The sequence below is a fragment of the Copidosoma floridanum genome, unplaced genomic scaffold (genome assembly GCF_036245765.1).
Source record: "Copidosoma floridanum isolate Cflo_tuat_1 unplaced genomic scaffold, Cflo_Japanese_pri ptg000027l, whole genome shotgun sequence".
In the NCBI taxonomy this organism is placed as follows: Eukaryota; Metazoa; Arthropoda; class Insecta; order Hymenoptera; family Encyrtidae; genus Copidosoma; species Copidosoma floridanum.
The window spans coordinates 12,222,861-12,245,136 of NW_028321904.1; the positions used below are offsets into that span (position 1 = coordinate 12,222,861).

The following is a 22,276-nucleotide window of genomic DNA, read 5'->3' on the forward strand; positions in this document are numbered from 1 at the left end:
CAATACACTAACTCTTCCAGCAGTCGATGTTCCAGAACTCCAATCCAACTCATGCCTGTCATGGCCTTCAATGAAAGACTTGGGTCATTACTAGCCCACTTACGTAATTCCAATCCTGCCCCGGCTCATAAGTTGTATAACCTGATCCCATACCTCCAAAGCTTTCTCACGGCTATGAGCTCCAAACAACAAATCATCAATAAAGGTGTCGTAAGACAAGACACACCCACAATACCACTCACGGAAGTATCAACGCCAATCACTTTACCTCTCAATAACTCCGCCAGCCTTTCTGAAACAAAAGACCACGTTGAACTCTGATCAAACAATGCACGAACCCGAATTCGATGATGAGGTTCTATTTAATCGTAATAAAAGATTTTTGAAAAAAATCTTGAAAAAAATACCAGCTCTACGTTTGACTGCATTAGAAAAATAAAATCGTTATTCTCAGTCTATCAATTTTTTTTCCTGTGATACTATAAAGATATACATGGTAAGGATTTAGTAATAAAGTATGTTCAATGTTTAATGCTATGTTTGTAACTGTATAATTATGTACAACATTTTATTGACATTCAAACGCCAGCCGTAGCTTGTATTTTGACCCATGTGCACTGCAACTGGTTGATTACCTAGTCGCAAGAGATGAATACAGATGCGTGCCCTAAGCGGCCCTGACAGTTACAACTTGATTTTTTTTTTAGTCATCCTTTATAGGAAATTAATAAAGCGCTTCAGCAGTGTGATAAGCATGAAGATAATACTTAGATTTTTTTGCAATAAAAAATTTAATCATCAGTCCGTTATTGCAAAAAAACGCCAGTTTCTTGTATCTCGACATCACAGTAAGCCAGAACATTTTTTTTTTTTAATTTTGCTGCGAGAAAAAGTATGCAAAATTCACAGAGATATTTTCAATTGCTTAGGTTGTAAAATAAAATTTTTTATGGCAAAACGTTAGAATTTCCAAAACTCATTTTTTTTAAATTTGTTATCATTACTAACATTAAATAAAATGTTTTTAACTTAGCGAAATGTTGATGAATCGACAATAAAGTTTATAAAGACCTTTCAAAGATTCATTCTAAACAGTCGATCGAAAGTTTTTCGGTGTAAAAAATTTTTTTCCGCACCCCCTTGCTATTTACGTGTTGTTAACAATTAATAATGGATTTGCAAAAATTTCTCTTTTGTAGGAAATTTGATGATGAAGACATTAGTGGTTGAAAAATTTCTCGAAGAGCAATATAAGCAAACGACTAAATAAAAAATTCGCATTATTTCATAAATTGTTAATAAATGAAGCCGACTTTTGATTTGGACAAAACTATTTTTCCCGTATTTCTGGAGAAATTCTGTAGACAATGACACAATTTTTGCTCTCCTAGAAAACAAGATTAAAAAAGCCTTCAGGCTATGGACTAAATTGGGAAGCTTGTACAGCTATAATTATCAATATAATCAAGGTTTATTTAGTACCGGAACAAAAGTAAGTTACTTAAAGAGAGAACAAAATCGGCATTTAATCAATTTTATTTAAGTGATTACATCAGTAGATCATTTGTAGGTATAAAAGACTACATTCCCAGAAAAATAGAAAATGAATCAAAAAAACATGTTCAAAAAAGTTACCCTTATATCACTTAGTCAAAACTTATTTATTGTTCAAACGCGATATTTATAGTATGTATGCTTTTGTACATCACGAAAATATGAGACTCATGGTAGACAGAAAACAATTGATCTGGATAATTTATTGTTTGGCACTTAGTTACATTTATAGGACTGCAATTATTGTTTTGAGACCATAGTATACGGAGAGCCAAGCGATGAGTACTTTCTGGGTAACTGCTTAGACTGACCGAACATGTAATTTACATTTAGATTAATTATTAAAATATTTCTGCTGATAAACAAATTTTTTGAGTAAAAGTTGAATGGCATTTCTTTCTCTGAGCTTGCGGAAAAAATGGAAATATCAGTTTACTCATACGGACTACATTGAAATCTAATCAATAGTACGATATATCATGGATTGAATGTAAATTTGTGGTCGTAGATATAATATTTATAATACGCAAACATTTCTGACTTGTAACTGTACCATCACAACTACTAAAAAAAGTCAAGGTTTTATCTTGATAACGTAGACAAAGCTGGGAACAGCACTTTCAGTGGTAGGTAAACACACGTATTTACTTAACAAACCACAACATTAAATGGCTTACATCTGATTAATTTTTATCCTTCAGTGTAGCAAATACATCAACTATTCTTAAGGTGGCTCCAGTGGCCTCAATGTTAAAATTATAAATAACCCAACCGAGGTTAATAAAATTGAATTATATTCTTTGAATTCACATCTTTCTATTCGTATAAAAAAAATTAAAGGTTGACGATGAAAATTGTAAGGAATCATGCTTACAAAATCGTAGTTTTAAGACGGGTTCGATAGGAAATGCAAGCTTACGCGATGTACAACCTACTGCTGCACTTATATAAATAACCCGTAAGGTGTAAAAAACATACTATCTTGTGTATATTATTACGCAGTTTTCGATGACATGAGAAAAGTGTCTTATCATCGAACAAAATCTTTAAATAATCGGAGACTAAGTATACAGTTGTGAGTGCAAGTCAGCTCTCAGCTGTCTGCATTCTGCAGAGTACATATATATAGGTATAACTACTCTTGAACTTAGGAGCGTACCGTAACAGTTCATCAATTAGGGCAGCATAAAAATTTTTTGTTTTTTTATATTAACTCACTAAAGTAACAGATAAAATGTAGAATATGGCTTACAACAGTGTCTACGATAATCTTATACCATATTTTAAAGAAAATAATGATTAATTTTTAGTCTCCCCATTTTGATACGGCACTAGGCGCTGGAGCCACCTTAAATATACCAGATAGCAAGTAAAGTTTTAGGATGTTAGAATTTTGTAGTATCTCTAGATCGAAGAAAAATTTAGTATTTGAAAATTTATGCTAACAAATGGGCTGTACGTGAAAAAAAATTTATAACAGACACAGAAAGTAATGTGTGTGAATTCCGGAAGTGAGCCACCATAAACAAAAGAGTTTAGTTTTGATCAGGTTTTAAGTTAATTTTGTTGTTTAGTATAAAATAAAAAATGTGTTTTTTCATTTTTTCGGAATTCGGTTTTACAATAAAATTATAAGCAAATAAATTTTGAGGCCTGTTTTTTTATCAATTGCAATTTCTTAGCAAAAAATTACTAAAAGTTGACGAAATTTTACACACGTATTCAGGAAGGATCGCAGAATATATTGCAATAAGATTTTTCGTAAAAAAAACTCTAAATTATTTATTTTGATCAATAACTGTAGGCTGTAGGGTTCGAGCATATCACATATTTTAGAAAATTGCGATAAATACTTTAAAAAGTAAATTTTCTACGAGCCAATATATCTTTTAGCCCTTTTTGCTTGAGTCGAATGTTTCTCTGTACTAGACAGACGCTAATATTGTGTGTTCGTTTGGACCAGCAGAAATGCACTGTTATAGCCTCGAAAATCTTAAGACTAATATGAAAATTTTTAAATCCGGGTATGTTTTAACAAAATCAGTGTGGAAACTACCGACATCCCCAAGCATCGGTCGCTTCTGAAAAAAATCATTTATTTACGTCTCATTTATAAATATAATTCACATTGTGACTCTTATTATTGATTGTATTACTGATAAAAGCTAATAAAATTCAATAGTATGCATTACAAAATAGCTGGTGCTTTCTGTTTTACGAGTACGTTTTTCACCAATTTCGACAGACTTGAAATCTTTGATTTCTGGCATAACCTGACTGACGTCATCTGACAAGTAATATTAATCGACTTTGCTTATCAGATTCGTTGTCATAGCTCGTCTCATTTTCTTATCTGGTTGAGCACAAAATTATGTTTAATTGCGTAATCTTATAGCTGAGCTTATCGATTGTCTACTTACGCCGAATTCCTTTGAAATTTTTTGACTGGACTACTGTACAGGGATTGTTGTTAGCGAAATTACTTTTTTGCAGCCGGGTTGACGCATTTGATAACGCTTTTTTAAGATCATTAATACTATCACACTCAGTATCTACAGAAGCATTTAAATTAATTTTCTTATGCGACAGTCACGCTATTGTTATCGGTACTTAATAAGTAAACTTTTTTGCCGGGGAAGCCGTAATCACTTCTTGCAGAGCGGCAGTCAGTCTCAATCATTTTTTTCCATCATCGATAGATTTACAAACAATGCTTGTTTATTTCTTGAAATACCAAGTAATCTTTATTTTCGTACAACCGCCTTTTACACGAAATACTCATATTAAATCTATATAATAAAGCCGTGAACTTTTCGTTGTGCTTGTTTAATAGTACAAATAGTTGCTTGTTACACTGTTGTGACCTTTTTTGTAAAAATGATTGCAACATAATGGTGGTGGTGTCATGGGTAAAAAAGCAGACTAACGTTAATGACGCAACAAATGCAAATGGATACATATTTATATGCGATTTTTATTTGTTTACGCAGGCGTTGTCTGCACATAAGTGTGCGTTTAGATAGCTTCCCTCATAGCCCACTAGAGTAAGAAAAAGGTAAAGAGAGACATGTCCAATCGCGTAACTACATATAACCTCTCTCTTACTACTACAGGCAAGTTTGCCAGCCTACGAACTGCCAGACTCCATCTTAACGCATGCTAAGAATAGTGCTCTTAGTGTCGGGATCCAAAACACGAGTTTAAAAATTAATTCATTTAGATTTTAATGAAAAATTATTGATTAAAAAAAAAAATTGCTTGAATTATTTAAATAATAAGAATTCTACAAACCATTTGACTCTGAATCTTAAGAATGTACAGTTTTTGAACTACTCGGCATTGCTAATTCCAAAAATTGTTTGAAAATAAAATGTAGTTATTAATAAATAATAATCAAATGACTTTTTTTATTTGAAAAATTATGTCAATCTCTGACAAGATATATTTTTAAAAACGTAGGTTAACATGTAGGCACGAGCGCGCAGTTGATCGGTGCTGCGCCAGAGCGGCCTAGCTGTAGCTTCGCTTAAGTACGACAACGTTCAAACCTCTGTAATTTTTTCCAATGCGAATGCATACAATTTATCTAAGCGAACGTTTAGTACGCCCTTCACAGAATGAAAAATTAAAAAAAATTTCTTTTTAAATGACGAGAAGATGTTTAAACTGTTAATTAATATTAAAAAAATTAAATTCGTATGAACAATTTAGAATTTTTTTTTTTTTAATCTTATCGCATTCTATTTTTTGATCCTTCCTGAATACTTGTATGAGATTTTGTAAACTGTCACAAATTTTCTGCTGAAAACTCGCAATTTATAAAAAAAACTGGCCTTAACATTCAACTTTTCATAACTAAGCTAAAAATCGAATTTTTAGAAAATAAAAAATCTCATTTGTTTTCTTTTATATTTAACAACAAATTTAACTAAAAACCTTATCAAAACTGGACACTTTTGTTTTTGGTAGCTCACCGCAGGTATTTGGATTTAATATAAATCATGTGTTAGATAGTACTTAGAATATTACTGGATTACTTACACTGATATAGCTTCTTGTTATGTCCGATAAAATCAAGTCAAGACGATGTGACTGACTGTTTTACGAAACTTTATAGTAATTCGTTTGTATAACAAAATGCTTTTAGGCATGAGAAAAACGATGAAAAGATATCCTCACTGTAACTGTGATAAGTGAATCCAACATGATGCTTCAAGTTGTATACTGTGATTTAAAGTTTGTGTAAATTGTAGGAAATTATGTTTTACAATGTTGATAATTAGTATAATGTCTATAACAACTGTGGCAGTAAAATTTAAACAGCAGATACTGTTAGGAATAATGAAAATTAGTGGTTAAAGTATAATTATATATATTGAGAAATAAAATTATTGTCTGTTATACATTGTTATACATCGTCACTTTAACGACTAACGAGCCACTGCTTACAAAAAAGCCAGGGTTTGTTTGACTACTTGTATCGCTTGGCGCTTTGCACACAGTTCGTGGTTGTCGTGGTGTAATTTTTGCTGTTAACTTTTTTTAACATCTCTCCAATTTTAACATTCTTTTATTTGTATTAAATTTTTCTTTATGTAAAGTCTCAGTCAACATATAAGCCATATATTTTTTAAATTAATTTTACTATATTAATATTTCTATTTTAATAATTTTTATGTACATGGTGAAACAGTACTTCTATGTATCTCGAATTTTTTTAAAAGTTTTTATACCAGGCAATTGAAACTGCTCCTGAATTATCTTCATGAATATCGATCGGCTTTTCAGTTTTTACTTTCAAAATTATATTTAAAAAATTTTTTATCAACAATATTCCAGTGAAAGTTTCTGTCAACGCTGGACACTTTGAGAACGTTGAACATTTTGTTACACTTTTTTGTTCATGAGTTTTCCAAAAAATTATATTATTTTACATTCTTATTACACATCCTGTTGATGATTTTCTGTCAATATGATCACTGGCTAAGTCCAAATTCACCATTCAGTTAGGTATGTCACTTTAATCATCAAAATCATAAACCAATTTTATATCTTTTGTAGTCATTAATAAATATGCTAAGACTGTCATAGCATACTTATAGTGAGTAACATTATAACAATTCTAAAATCTACTAAAATAATTTACAGTGTATGTTACATATTTATGGTGTCGTGCCTGTGCTCACCTATAACAGATCTCCAATCAAATTTCTATACTCAATTTGCTCCTTGCAACTATCAAATTTTTCAGTTTTTAGATTTGCTTCCGTACTTGTATAATGTAATCTTACATTTTCTACATTATATTTCATTGCTAGTAATTCCACATACTTTTGTTGGCTCAACTTTATTGTGTTTTTTTCTTCATCCCAATCAATTTTAATTCCAATACAATTTTTAACTTAACCTATATCTTTCATAATAAATTTTTCCCAGAGAATTGCTTTTATTTCTTTTATTTTATTCAAAAACTTACTGCAAATTAATCAATCATCAACAAATATAGAAACGTATATTATACTTGATTTGTCATTTTTAACACATTAACAAAAATCGTAATTACTTCTAACATAATATTGATCTCTAAGAAACTCATGAAATGTATTGTAAGAAATTTTTTAACTGTTTTGGGTTCATGTGATGCTCTGTATAGTTGAAAAAATTTTTTTAAACAATATCGTAGCTCTTTAGTTGATTAACTTATGCTTTCCATTTCATTTGGACATTTCAAAATGCTGTTTCTTTATCTGTTAATTCAATAAATAAATTATTTTGACAACAACAAAATAACGATATTTGTAATATTTGTTTAACTTGTTAAAAACCTCTCACTACTAGTCCTGCTTCAAGAACGTTCATTACAGTCGGAGAAAAAATGTAGAGAGTGCAGTGAGCGAGGAGCGAGTATACGGCAGCGCCGGCAACTGTTTTGCGTGCATTTGTAGACCCATTTACATGCGTTTAACACTGTTTTTTTCAACTGCAAAAATAACTTGTCAATCCCTCTAAAAATTAAGTATAATCCCAGTATAATGGTATTAAGTCATACGAAAGAAAGTGCACGAATTCTACCAACCATTTACTCATAAATCCCATTTTTATGTGACTCTTCCTTAAGATTACGTGTTAAATTAAAGTTTTTTCAACATTAAATATCTAGAAAACGGTGTTGTAAAACGGTGTCGAACTTAACATGTGACTTTCTAACATGATTACGAATATCCTGTAAAAATTTCCGGAAGATTCTACCCAAAACACTATGGGCCTTGAAGATCCTTCAAAGTATTTTTATCTTCGCTTTCGATTATCCATTTCACATCTGAAACTTTTTTCATCTTTTGGCTTTTGAACTATATTCCACTTTTTATTTTTAGTAAAATTTTTAATGTTAACATGCATGGCTTCTTGCGATTTTTGGCTTTCTTTTGAACTTGGTGCTACGATAGATTTGGTATATTCGTGTTAATACAATTAACGTATATTACATGTGTAAATGAATTACCATATATTTTAATAAAATTTTTTTTCTGATTTTCTAGAAAAAAATTCTTGCCATTCATTTTTAATCGCAATTTTTTTTTATTTTCATTTATCATCTTATTTTTCTTACCACTAGTTTTATAATTTTTGTTTTTAACACTTTCGTTTTTTTTATAATCAAATTCATTTCTGCTCGATTGATCACACTCTGTTTCTAATTTATGTCTCAAGCAAATAATCTTAATTTTATCTTCTATTACTTGAGCGGGTCTAGATAGTATTCCTGTATTTGTAACTAGCTATAACCATATACTATGCTAACTGTCTATAACCATAAGCATTATAACCAACAAATAATTCTAACTCGGCTCCATCGTCCCGTTTTTTTTTAACTTCTGGTTAACGTACAAACACCCTACTTTCATAAATTTTTAATTGTTTTACGTTAGGCTTAATACCATAAAATATTTGATATCGTGTTTTAATTTTAATTATGATTCGTATTGTTTAGTTGTTTAAATAAGTTATTTTTCTTATTATTTTGGGCCTTAATTTTATATTCATATTTACCTTTTTTATCAAACATTTACCCATATCCATTGCCGTCTGTTGCATCTTTCTGCGATACCATTCAGTTCATGTACATGAGGTAGGCATGGCAATAGCTCGATACTTTTAAATTGAATAAAGTTAAGAATTTCATTGCTTAAGAACTCTTTTCCATTGTCACATTGATGCCTTTTAACCCTTTTTTTACATTTATTTTCTACTCAATTTACATTATCAATAAAGCATCCCTTTGTGTCTTACTTATTTTTTCTACAATAAGTTTTAACTCATTTCCTGTATTCATTTGTGGAGGGGAAATGCATTGAGGCACACCACAGAGACAGTGGTAGTGTGGGACTTGGTGGATTTTTTTATTAGACCACCCATCCCCACTAAACCCCCCCTCCCATGCCGCGTGGCTTTTGTTCCACCCCAGAACCGCGTTAGCATTACTTCAGAGTGGAGCCACCAGGAAGACTATCACGTCTCACAGCATTAACGAGCTAACTAGCCACCATTTGCTAGAGGTGCCAATCCTCTTCAGTCCTGCAAAGGACTTGGGGTCCCTGATGATTGACACCCGTTCTCTAGGGCTATAACATTTTATGCTTTTCTATGCTGCTGCCTAAAGAGCAGCCTCAGCGTCCCGCACGGCGGCTTTCTCCTCTTTCTTCTTGCGACGGACCACTGACCCGACGTAACCGTCCACCGCACAGTGGTCCCAAACGCTGAAAAAATTATCAAAATTCGTGCTTCACACGAATTTTCAATCAATTTCATCAATTTTGGGCTTATTTTACTCCTAAGGCCATAACCTTCAAGAATCCGTTTCCCTCCGTCCTGTGACGACTTTGTATATGTATGATTTTTATGTATATATAAAGCGAATTTCGATAGTCACATTACTGTGTATACATAAAAACGTTGTTAAAATCAACCAATTTGTACCAAACTTAGTGTACGGGGGTTTTTGGGGTCACTGATTACGAATCTGTAGTTGGATTTGCGAAATTCAAAATGGCGGATCCAAGATGGCCGACAAAGTTTTCAAAAATCAACCGATTCGCACCAAATTTGGTGTACGGGTGTTTTTGGGGTCGCTGATTACGAATCTGTAGTTAGATTTGCCAAATTCAAAATGGCGGATCCAAGATGGCCGACAAAATTTTCAAAAATCAACCGATTCGCACCAAATTTGGTGTACGGGTGTTTTTGGGGTCGCTGATCACGAATTCGCACACTGGGAGAAGGATTTATTAACTGTTAACATTTACGTATATTGGAAGAAAATTAGTTGGCATATTCATAACTACCATGATATATTTTTTATCTGAATAGCCAACTGTTACTTTACAAATTTTCAAACTGTAATGGTAAACAGACGGTATCTTAATATTTAATACACCAAAGTTGAGTTGCACCTGGATCACGCTAGGTACGGTACGCGAGGCAGCAGAAAACTGGCTACAGTGATTCAGGAAGCCGAAAAAATTATCAAAATTCGCGCTTCCTGTGATTTTTCACTCAATCAATACGAATTTGGGCTTATTTTGTTCGTAAGATCATAGGTTACAAGGATCCGATTTCCTCCGAAGTGTCATCCATCATTATATATATGTAATCAAGGTATATATATAACAAATTATAACAATTCGCATTATTTATTGTAATAAAACAATGAAAAAGTATAAAAACGACCAAACACATGAGTTTCATTCTGTATATCGATGAAAACATCCCAAATTATGACTTAAGCGGGCTACATATACATATGTATGTAATAATGGACACACACACACTTACATACATATATGGGACGTTCTTTGTGAAACGGAACAAAGATCTGCCCAAAATTCTATAAGTCGTAAGAAATGTTTTATGGGCGCAAACTGTAGCTTAGTTAGGAGGCTTTCTTTTGCCGTCTGGCTTTTTTCCAAAATTAAAAATGGCGGACCAATATGGCAGCTGCAATTAGTCAAAATCACTCTAAGGTAGCTGTTTTACTTGATTTAAAATAATTTTGGACTTTCAAAAATCCAAATTAAGGCTTAATCATATGTATTTTTCATCGCTGATTACAAATTTATACTTATTTTTGATCGAGCACATCACTAATTCTTCCTAACCTCAATAAACTTCGAAAAAAAGTAGTTTTGCGTAGTTTTTCAACGTTTTGAACGTTAAAAAATTCTTAAAAAATGATTATCATGCGTATTTTTTATACCAAAACATGAATTAATACTCTTTGTTTGTCTACCTTATTGCTGAATTTTCCTAACCTCAAAAAACTTCGAAAAATGTCGTTTTGCGTAGTTTTTCAACGTTTTGAACGTTAAAAAATAATTATCATGTGTATTTCTTATACCAAAACATGAATCGACACTTTACTTTAGTCTAACATATCGCTGAATCTTCCTAACCTCAAAAATCTTCGAAATAAAGTAGTGTTGCGTAGTTTTTGATAGTATTATGCGTCAAAAAATTCTTTAAAAAATTAACCATCATGAATTTTTCATAGAATGATGAGAAACATTTATTACTTTTCATTGCGCTGATCACTGATATTTCCTAACCTCAAAAAACTTTAAAATAAAGCAATTATGCTTTGTCTTTGATTGTTTTAAAAGTAAAACAATTGGGATCTTGCATGAAAAATTCCATTTGGTCCGTCTTGTAGTGCTTTGAAAAATAATCGACACGTATTTTTTCTTTTTTCTTAAAAATAAAAATTGAAAAAGATATAGTACCTTGAAAGTTATGCTATTTTAATAGTTATAGAAAACGCCATATATACGTAACGTTGTAAAGCATACATTACACATATATATTCTACAATTAAGTACAAAAATAATGAACCCCAAAACATCAAAATCGGTTAAAAACTTTCCAAGATACAGCGTTTTGAAAAAAATAGCTAACGTTCACATAACCTCAAATAACGCAGAAACGGTTACATTAAAATTCTTTTAAATGCATGTATCAATTTCTGTTCTAACATGAAGCATGCATAAATTTTTGTATACTATCAGATATAGACAGCCATCTGAACATAATAATTATAGAAAATGAAACGTTAATTAGCAGTAATTTTTCCATTTAAGACTATTAATTATTACATGTTTCATTACAACCATACAATGAACTTTTTTTAATTGTAAACTACTGTAAGCTTTAATAAACAGAAATACTTATGTCGTTTTGCAACATAAGTACAATATGTTTATTTTTTTGGATATACTTCCGAACACGGTCAGGCACCAATCGAGCTGAAAATTTGTGTACTTATGTTTTTTAGGATGCTGATTACGAATATGACAGGCCCGTTTGGCGCAAACGACCCTGAATGTGTCAAATGACCATTATGACGTTAAAATACCGTCTATCATCGATCGATTTCAAAAGTTCAAAATCATTTGTGTGAAAGTCGAAAATTAAATTTAAAATATATTTATTATTCTCAAAAAACCAATAAATAAAGTTATATTTTTAATAGATCTAAAAGTCATAAAATTTGATTTTATTTTGCTATCGCTCCCCGACCATTTGACACAGATCAAAGTATATTATCTATTCTTATCAGCTTTGTATCTGATACGCTCTTAATGTAAGGGTTAATTGGGTATTGGGTTTTTATAATGGATCTCATATGTCACAGTTCGACTATCACTATACATGTGGAAAGTATATCTGATGGATCACATATGTTATTGTCACATTACTTTTTGCAAATGTTTTTTTTTTTCAATTTTTAATTAAAAACGTAGGTCTTTAGCATCATTCAGAGTGCACCACGAGGAGCTGCATGTCTACAATTTTAGGTTGCCCCTTCGATCCTCTGAATCCCCTTTCAGTCACTATACATATACCATGCATATGTATTCATTTGACACATTCAGGGTCGTTTGCGCCAAACGGGACTATCATATTCGTAATCAGCATCCCAAAAAACATAAATACACAAATTTTCAGCTCGATTGGTGCCTGACCGTGTTCGGAAGTACAGCCATTTTTTTTTTTTTTTTATTGAATGATATTCACACTATTCGTTTGTCAATAGGATCGCAACAAATACGGACATTTTCCAGAGGCTTATGATACACTCAGATCCGTTCTTTTCCATGTGTCGATCAAGTTCGAAAAAAAGCCATAAACATTTAACAGAAGAAATGCTTTCCTTGCTAAATTTTGAAAAGGTAACAGCAAATGAATCTTCAAGGGGAAAAGTGAATAATGATTTGTTGATTGGAAAAAAAAACATAGGGAATGTGTCAGACGATCGAAGCGATAATGATTTTAATTATGAAGGGAATAGTAATGATGATGATGATGATGATGATGATGATGATGATGATGATGATGATGATGATGATGATGATGATGATGATGATGATGATGATGATGATGATGATGATGATGATGATGATGATGATGATGATGATGATAATGATGTTTAGAACAAAAATAAGATGTAAATTAGATAAAATATTTATACAGTGGAATTTTTTATAAAAATACCAGAAATATAATTCATAATAAAAATGGTGTGAAAGCTTCAGATAAAAAATATATCATGGTAGTTATGAATATGCCAACTAATTTTCTTCCAATATACGTAAATGTTAACAGTTAATAAATCCTTCTTCCAGTGTGCGAATTCGTGATCAGCGACCCCAAAAACACCCGTACACCAAATTTGGTGCGAATCGGTTGATTTTTGAAAATTTTGTCGGCCATCTTGGATCCGCCATTTTGAATTTGGCAAATCTAACTACAGATTCGTAATCAGCGACCCCAAAAACACCCGTACACCAAATTTGGTGCGAATCGGTTGATTTTTGAAAACTTTGTCGGCCATCTTGGATCCGCCATTTTGAATTTCGCAAATCCAACTACAGATTCGTAATCAGTGACCCCAAAAACCCCCGTACACTAAGTTTGGTACAAATTGGTTGATTTTAACAACGTTTTTATGTATACACAGTAATGTGACTATCGAAATTCGCTATATATATACATAAAAATCATACATATACAAAGTCGTCACAGGACGGAGGGAAACGGATTCTTGAAGGTTATGGCCTTAGGAGTAAAATAAGCCCAAAATTGATGAAATTGATTGAAAATTCGTGTGAAGCACGAATTTTGATAATTTTTTCAGCGTTTGGGACCACTGTGCACCGCCCTCCATCTCTCTTCGGTGCGAAGCATCTCAAAGATGATGTTTTCGGGAGTGGGTGCTACGCCGAGCTTGTCCACCAGTTGCTGGCGCTCACGGCGCTATCTCTCGCACAGGAAAAACGTGTGTTCGACAGTATCATCCACCGCGGGGTAGTAAGGGGTAGTAAGCACATGTGGGGGATGCTTTCACCGCCACGCGATGGATATAGGCATCGAACTGACCATGCCCAGAGAGGAACTGAGTGAGGTAATTATTCACCTCTCCGTGCTGTCTCCTCATCCATGGTCGCAGGTCCGGGATAAACTGGTGCGTCCATCTATCCACACTAGCCTGATCCCAATCCTGTTGCCACATCGTCAACATTTCCTTCCGCCTGTTGCCATCATTTTCGTCACCGGAGCCCAGGAATTTCCTTCGCCGCTCCAGTGCAAGCAACACGACGGGATTCGTTCGAGCTATCACTATAACAGCAGCAGAGAAAACCGTGTGGTAGGCGGAAGCGATCCTTAGAGATTTGATGCGCCGTACCGAAATGAGGCGCTCTTGGACGTCCCGTCTCTCGCAACCGCATCCGTCCATACTTCCGCGCCGTACAGCAGTATCGAGTTGGAGACCGACGCCAGAAGCCGGCTTTTGGCCTCTCGCGGGCCCCCAACGTTCGGCATTAACCGTGTTAGCGCGCCTGCAACCTTGGCGGCTTTGTCGGCTGCTCTCTTGATGTGCTCCCAGAAGGTGAGCCGTGAGTCGACCCACACCCCCGGGTAGCGCACAACCGGGCTTGCGCAGATTACGACACCCGTAACGTTCAGGCGAAAGTCCCTCCCGAACCACCTTTGCCTGGTAAGGACGACCTTGTTTTGTATCGCAAGTACAAAACCGTGATTCCACAGCCACCCTGACACTATCGCACCGCCCATCAAATTTTGCGCTCAGCCTCCTCTCAGGATCTCGCTGTGACGTGCAGTGCTATGTCATCAGCAAAACCCGTCAGCTTGAGCCCTGGAGGCATTTCAAGGCGCAGAAGTTCATCATAGACCAGGTTCCATAAGTCAGGGCCAAGGTCGGAGCCCTGTGCGACTCCCGACGTCAGGCGCCTCCCTCTTGGTCCAGCCTTCGTGTCGTACCAGAGCACACGATCCTGGAGATAGCTATCCAGTATCTTTCTAAGGTAATCCGGTACATTCTTCTGCCTTAAAGCCCTCATTATATCGGACCATTTTGCCGAGTTGTTTATAAAAAGGTTGTAGTAAAAATTATACTGAAAACACAAATAAATTATGTATTGATTGTTTAAATTGAAAGACACTGTTAAAAAAAAATTTACCAGACGGAGAAAATTTAAGGGCTACAAAAATAGAAAAATTAAAATTTTGTTTTGATAACTATTAGCATAAGCCATATATTGATTTAAATAATAATGATTTTATGTATGAAAAACTAAGAAAAATATCTTAAGTATGTCAAAAATCGTGAAAGTTAGCAAACTTGTAGCAAACGATAGTACAGCAAAAATATAAATACAATCGAATAATAAATTTACAGCGGCTGCACAACTTGAAAATAGATTATACTATAAAAAATTAATTTAAATAACTTAAATAAGAAACATGTTCATTATACCAATAGAAATAACGATACAAAATTAAACAATGATAAATTTCCTAACAAATAACAGAGCATTATAATTTCTAATATTTAAATAAAGTAATGGAAAATAAAAAAATTGTTGGTGTACTAGACAAATTAGAGAATATTCAAATAAAATGCGCAAATTATATTGGAAGTCAAATGACAAACAAACATTTTGAAAACTGTAAGAAAAAGGCCACAAAAATTTTAATTGTTATTTATTTTTTTAAATAAGCCACATAATACGATTGGTGAGAATAGACAAAAACATTGACTAACATTCACTAATGAATACAGGAAATGAGTAAAAACTTATTGTAGAAAAAATAAGTAAGACACAGAGGGATGCTTAATTAATAATGTAAATTGAGTAGAAAATAAATGTAAAAAAAGGGTTAAAAGGCATCAATGTGACAATGGAAAAGAGTTCTTAAGCAATGAAATTCTTAACTTTATTCAATTTAAAAGTATCGAGCTATTGCCATGCCTACCTCATGTACATGAACTGAATGGTATCGCAGAAAGATGCAACAGACGGCAATGGATATGGGTAAATGTTTAATGAAAAAAGTAAATATGAATATAAAATTAAGGCCCAAAATAATGAGAAAAATAACTTATTTAAACAACTAAACAATACGAATCATAATTAAAATTAAAACACCATTTCAAATATTTTATGGTATTAAGCCTAACGTAAAACAATTAAAAATTTATGAAGGTAGGGTGTTTGTACGTTAACCAGAAGTTAAAAAAAAACGGGACGATGGAGCCGAATTAGAATTATTTGTTGGTTATAATGCTTATGGTTATAGAGTGCTAGTTACAAATACAGGAATACTATCTAGACCCGCTCAAGTAATAGAAGATAAAATTAAGATTATTTGCTTGAGACATAAATTAGAAACAGAGTGTGATCAATCGAGCAGAAATGAATTTGATTATAAAAAAAACGAAAGTGTTAAAAACAAAAATTATAAAACTAGTGGTAAGAAAAATAAGATGATAAATGAAAATAAAAAAAAATTGCGATTAAAAATGAATGGCAAGAATTTTATTCTAGAAAATCAGAAAAAAAATTTTATTAAAATATATGGTAATTCATTTACACATGTAATATACGTTAATTGTATTAACACGAATATACCAAATCTATCGTAGCACCAAGTTCAAAAGAAAGCCAAAAATCGCAAGAAGCCATGCATGTTAACATTAAAAATTTTACTAAAAATAAAAAGTGGAATATAGTTCAAAAGCCAAAAGATGAAAAAAGTTTCAGATGTGAAATGGATAATCGAAAGCGAAGATAAAAATACTTTGAAGGATCTTCAAGGCCCATAGTGTTTTGGGTAGAATCTTCCGGAAATTTTTACAGGATATTCGTAATCATGTTAGAAAGTCACATGTTAAGTTCGACACCGTTTTACAACACCGTTTTCTAGATATTTAATGTTGAAAAAACTTTAATTTAACACGTAATCTTAAGGAAGAGTCACATAAAAATGGGATTCATGAGTAAATGGTTGGTAGAATTCGTGCACTTTCTTTCGTATGACTTAATACCATTATACTGGGATTATGCTTAATTTTTAGAGGGATTGACAAGTTATTTTTGCAGTTAAAAAAAACAGTGTTAAACGCATGTAAATGGGTCTACAAATGCACGCAAAACAGTTCCCGCGACTTTTTAAGTACAGATTTGAGATGAGACATTATTTTATATTATTTTTAAATATAATAATTTTATAATTAATTGGAGGTAAGACATTTTTTAATATCAATTCCAGATATAACGTTTTTTAAATTCGTTATTGAGGTAGGTTGTTCTCCTACTGAACTGTTGATATGTATAAGTTGAGGTATAAAAAAAATGTAGATACAATTTTACATAATAATATTTATACATCAGTGTTTTTATGTCATTAAAGGGATTCTATTTATTCTTATATGTAAAGTGCTATGGTCAAAAAATTAGGGAAAAGGACAATTTTATAAATTTTTTTTTCCATTTTTTTCGTACTTGCTTTGATACATATTTACAAAAAACTTTGTATTTTTCAAGCCTGATGCCCTTTTACGGCTTAAAAAATTCACAAAATTCGTATGCGTGTGCAATAGATTGTTAATAACCTTTTGTGTGTGCATATGTGTGTGTGTGGGCGCGCGAGAAAGAGAGAGATAGGGGGTTTTACTCTTTCAAGTTTGAAGAGTAAATCTAAATGTAATGAACTTATTTGCTGCTCATAACATATTGACTTAAAATCACTCGCAGAAACAAGTATGAGTTATAAATTATATTTCTATTGGTTCAGTTACATTTTGTACTTCAAAAAGTCGTAAATAATTTTAGTTAAATAATACACAAATTTTGGGGACCTAATTTTGGCCAATTACGGAAAAACAATTAATTATAAAAATGGAGCTTGAAAAACATGAACTATAATACTTTTTATGCTAAGTATAAGTTTGCTTGAATTTAAAGATTTTTTTCTGAAATTATCGGAACTCACAATTATGAGATGGTCTTTTTTTGATGTAACACCTTTTTTATGATAAGTGTTTTCTGACTTACTGCTTACTTAATACAAGAAATCATACGAAATAAAACACATATTGTGCAATCTTAATAATCTTTAATGGGTTTTTTTTAAAAAACTAAGAGTGGTTATGGTCTTTAATAGAAATTAACGAAAAAAAAGTTTTTTTTGTACCAAGACTTGTTGCACAAACACAGTTCCTGAAGCACATGCAGTGAAATAACATATAAAATTAAAAATGATCCTACAACAAAATATAAAACAATGCAAAAAAATTGTATTACATATAGCTTCGAACCTCATTCATTGAAAAAACTATGTAGAAAAATAACACTAGTTATCGAAGACATGAAAAATTATGACACAGAATAAGCAAAAAAAGATAAGTGGCGTATGACTCATTTTAATTAAAATAATAAAGTTTGAGCTTAGATAATTTATAACAGTATATGAAAGTGAAAAACTACAGTTATGTTGACACATCTACTCAGTTACAAGTAGTTGTGAACCTTAGCATTGATACCTTCATTTAGCCAATAAACATAATAGTTACATTTTGCCAATTTTGTGATACCTTTTAAACACATACATTATTAACACGTAGTACTTCTGTACGATTAACATGCACACTTATAATATCACCGCCCTTATAAGACTGAAGGATTCAGATTTTATAATCTAATTGATAATGGAAAAAATTTAGTGGTGCTAGTCCTCGTAAAAACAACTAGCATGCATGTACATACGTAAAGATGTACATGTATGTACGTACAATGGCTAAATATTCATTTGCTCCGTAGAAAATGTAAAAATATAATTACTATTGGTTGGTTGTGTAACATAACCTTTCTGACTAGCGTATTTTAGAATTTTTGCTGAACAAATGAACGTTTGGCCAGTGTACAATTTACACTTAGGCGTATAGCTTGTTTGTGTGTATTTTGTGTTCTATGGTATATATTATATTTTATATACTTATAAACATGTACCTGTGTTTCACAATATAAACTGCAGCTACTTACATGTTTTATACATGGTTCACAGCTTACAGCCCGCAATCGACTCTAAAGCTCTTATAAGTAGCACAATTGTAGTTTAATTACATACAAACACATAATTATTTTTGTGCCTATGCAGGCGTGAAGTTTTTCATTTTTTGTGATACAATTTTTTATTATGAATATTATGCATTATTTCTGTTACAGAGTTTTTTTTTATCATTTGTAACGCAGCATTAAACAAGTGTTTTGTAGCAATGTCAATGCTTTGAGAAAAAAAAAAAAATATGTAGGATGAGAAAAAGAGTTAGTATGTAAAAAAGTATTTAAATATTTTATGTGCAGTATTTTGCAAATAAACTTTTATCAAAACTGTATTTGTACAACATACAAAAAATCTTGCTATTGTACTGGAAATAATAACTAATACAAAACATTTGTAGCAAGTGAATGCACTTCATTTAGGAGAAAAAAATAAAAATCTAAGAAACACGTATCTATATATAGTATACTACGCCACAAGGGACGAAATTTTTCCTTCCAGGTGCTGGCCTCCTTTGCCTTCGGCTCATGTAGTGAATACGGTTTTTTACCTACCTCTATCGAAATATGACTTTTTTCCGATTTCAGAGGTAAGAGCACAACATAACCTCCAAGATTGTAGCAAAATACTTTCCTATGAGCAGAAAATTCTAGTTTTTATCTGGGTAGAATATTGCGCTTTCGTCTTTGAAATCAGGGAAGAAACATTGTCTTTTGGTGGGGGTATAATAGAAAGTATTTATATATACATATTTAGCAGTTTTCACAACATTTAAGTGCTGCCTACTATGTACCTACATACTATAGTTCTAGTGATTCTAATACAATACTTTAATATTTGTGATGAACTTTCAGTTGCGTTGTTAGCCCACATGCGGAGAAGAAAAGTTATACACTATCATTTCGAAACACTCGAGTAGTGTCCAGTAAAATGTATGCACGAACTTCGCAGTTTGTAACGAACTGGCCTATTTCCCTCTCCTTACGCCCCAGCTTTTCTTCGACTATCCATCCGCCCTTCTTCATGCACTATTCAACCAGTCTCTTTTTTCTTTCACAGTTGCATGAGATAGCCTCGGTTTTGCGTTAGGCCTTAAATTTTTTCTAGTTAATTCCCTTGTAGGATGTGGCATAAATAACTTCTTTCTAAAAAATCATTATTAATTTACAATAATCTAAACTTGTAGTCGATAATGGTTAGTAAAAAGTTCTGCAAAAATAATTTGCTGTATTAATAAAAATTTATTATAAGTTTACCACTCTATTTTGTAAAGCAGATATACCAACATTTTTTTTTTTTTTTTAATTTCAATCTTTTTTTTTTTTTAAGGGTTTGATATTTGTTGTGGATAGCAATGATAGAGAACGTATTGGTGAAGCAAGGGAAGAACTTATGAGAATGCTAGCCGAGGACGAACTGCGAGATGCTGTGCTGCTTATATTTGCTAATAAACAGGTAATGTATTTTCAAATTTTTTGATAACTAACTAATTTATTTTACAAATACCCTTTTTACCTTCTTCTTTAAACAGAAGATATTAGTCTCCTTCTGATGTAATCTCTTTTCTCGTTCGAACTTTTTTTTACTAAACTCCTATGCTCACACAAAATGACCTTAAGTAAAAGAGATAAGGCCGTTACGCAAGAAAATTATTTTTCTATAAATTAAAATACGAAAAAGTATCAAACCTAAAATTGGAAACAATTTCAGTGGAAAAGTACGTAGTTAAAATGCAATTTTGATAAATTTAATGTCAGTTTTTTTTTCTATGGCTGCTTATGTGGGTATATACAACATTAGTCAGTTACAGTGTTTTTTGAATGCTCTAGTATCTTTCAAAAACTGTAGATAGCTACGTGTTGTTATCATCATTAACATTACCACATAAATACATAAATGCCAGTGATAGCAGTAAGTGACTACAGAGTTATTATAGTAATTGCTCTGGCCCAGACGAGAACTGATCTTAAGTGATGTGCTAACTTCTCCATTTTTGTGAAGCTGGGCACATACTGCACAAACTCTACCATCCCATTTTAATTTAGCGTGTCTGAATATACAAATAGTTATTGTGCTATCTGCGGTTCTCTGTGCACGTTGAAATCTTTTTAAGTATATTTTTTTCTCGTACTATCGATATCTTACTTGAAACACTATCATTATGATGCATAATGTATTTTCTGACTGCTTAAATCAGAATACGTGTCAGAATACGTACAAAATTGGAAAACTGTAAAATTATTCGTAAAATTGGAGTACAATTTTTTAATACATTAAATTGTTATCGGTGTTAGTTATTCAATATCATTAGCTAAATACATATGTTAAAGTTATGTGCACATAACTTTTTTTAAGACAAAAATTTATGTGTTATTTAATATTAATAATATTCTGTATTAGACATTAAGGTAATAATTAGATACTTTTGAGGAACGCTATCAATTAAAAAACATTGCTTGTCTGAAAAAATATAAATAAGCTATTAAAATTCAAATGAAAAAAAATTCGAATAGAAAACACAAACAAAGATGTGACTCTGAAAGTAAAGGATACCAACTTAGTTTATGATAGAGCAGGGGATAAGTGAGATAAAATTCACGCAGATCAAGGGGTTAAAGAATGTTAATGAAGAGAAGATTCAGGCGACGACTCAAATGGGATGTATTTTCAAAACGCACAGCAAACAAAGCTATTTACAAGCAAAGGGCTACCACGGCTGAAGTCGTTGATTTCACAGAATTTGAGGCCAGAAAGGTAAAGTGCTCATTGTAAAAAAGGAAAGGCTAGAAACATACATGCTAGCATGGTGGTAAAGAAATTTACGGACTTCTTATTAAAGAATTAATTAAGTTATGTTTAAAAGACATCTTGAAACCCGTACGTTAAACACTGGGGAATGAAAGAAAGACATTATACATAGACAGAAGCAGCAAGGCCTGACCCTGTGGATGCAGCGTGGTAAGATAAAAATGTCAAGGAACCGCAATGTTACTAATATTGATTACAGGTGGAAAAGCAATGTTCCAAATTAACTTTGTGTTTTAAGCAAAATTATGATATAAATGCTAATACATATTAAAATAGACAGATTACAAAATGTGATTGTTGTGACTGCTGTAAAAAAACTACACGGCAACTGAAAAGTGATCATTAAAAATGGATTCTTTTTTTCATCCGTTTAGAATCCAGATAAAGGATGGCTGCACTGTATAGAAGCATTAAATAACGTACAGAGTCCCTATTCTCGCCTCTTTTTTAGGCAATGGTTGTTCAAGTGCAAACCGAAATCTTTACCTTTCGAAAATTT

General features: G+C 32.3%; 1 protein-coding gene and 1 pseudogene across 2 annotated transcripts in view; both read left to right on the plus strand.

Annotated features, from left to right (window-relative positions):
• The window catches only part of Arf79F (ADP-ribosylation factor 1), a 230,157-nt gene that overhangs the window by 160,476 nt on the left and 47,405 nt on the right, over positions 1-22,276 (plus strand). For both annotated transcript variants that reach the window (XM_089595679.1, XM_089595678.1), the window contains exon 4: positions 20,299-20,424. In XM_089595679.1, coding sequence (XP_089451805.1) covers positions 20,299-20,424 — 126 coding nt within the window. The remainder of the gene's footprint in view (positions 1-20,298; positions 20,425-22,276) is intronic.
• Positions 12,111-12,284, plus strand: LOC149373780 (U2 spliceosomal RNA; annotated as a pseudogene).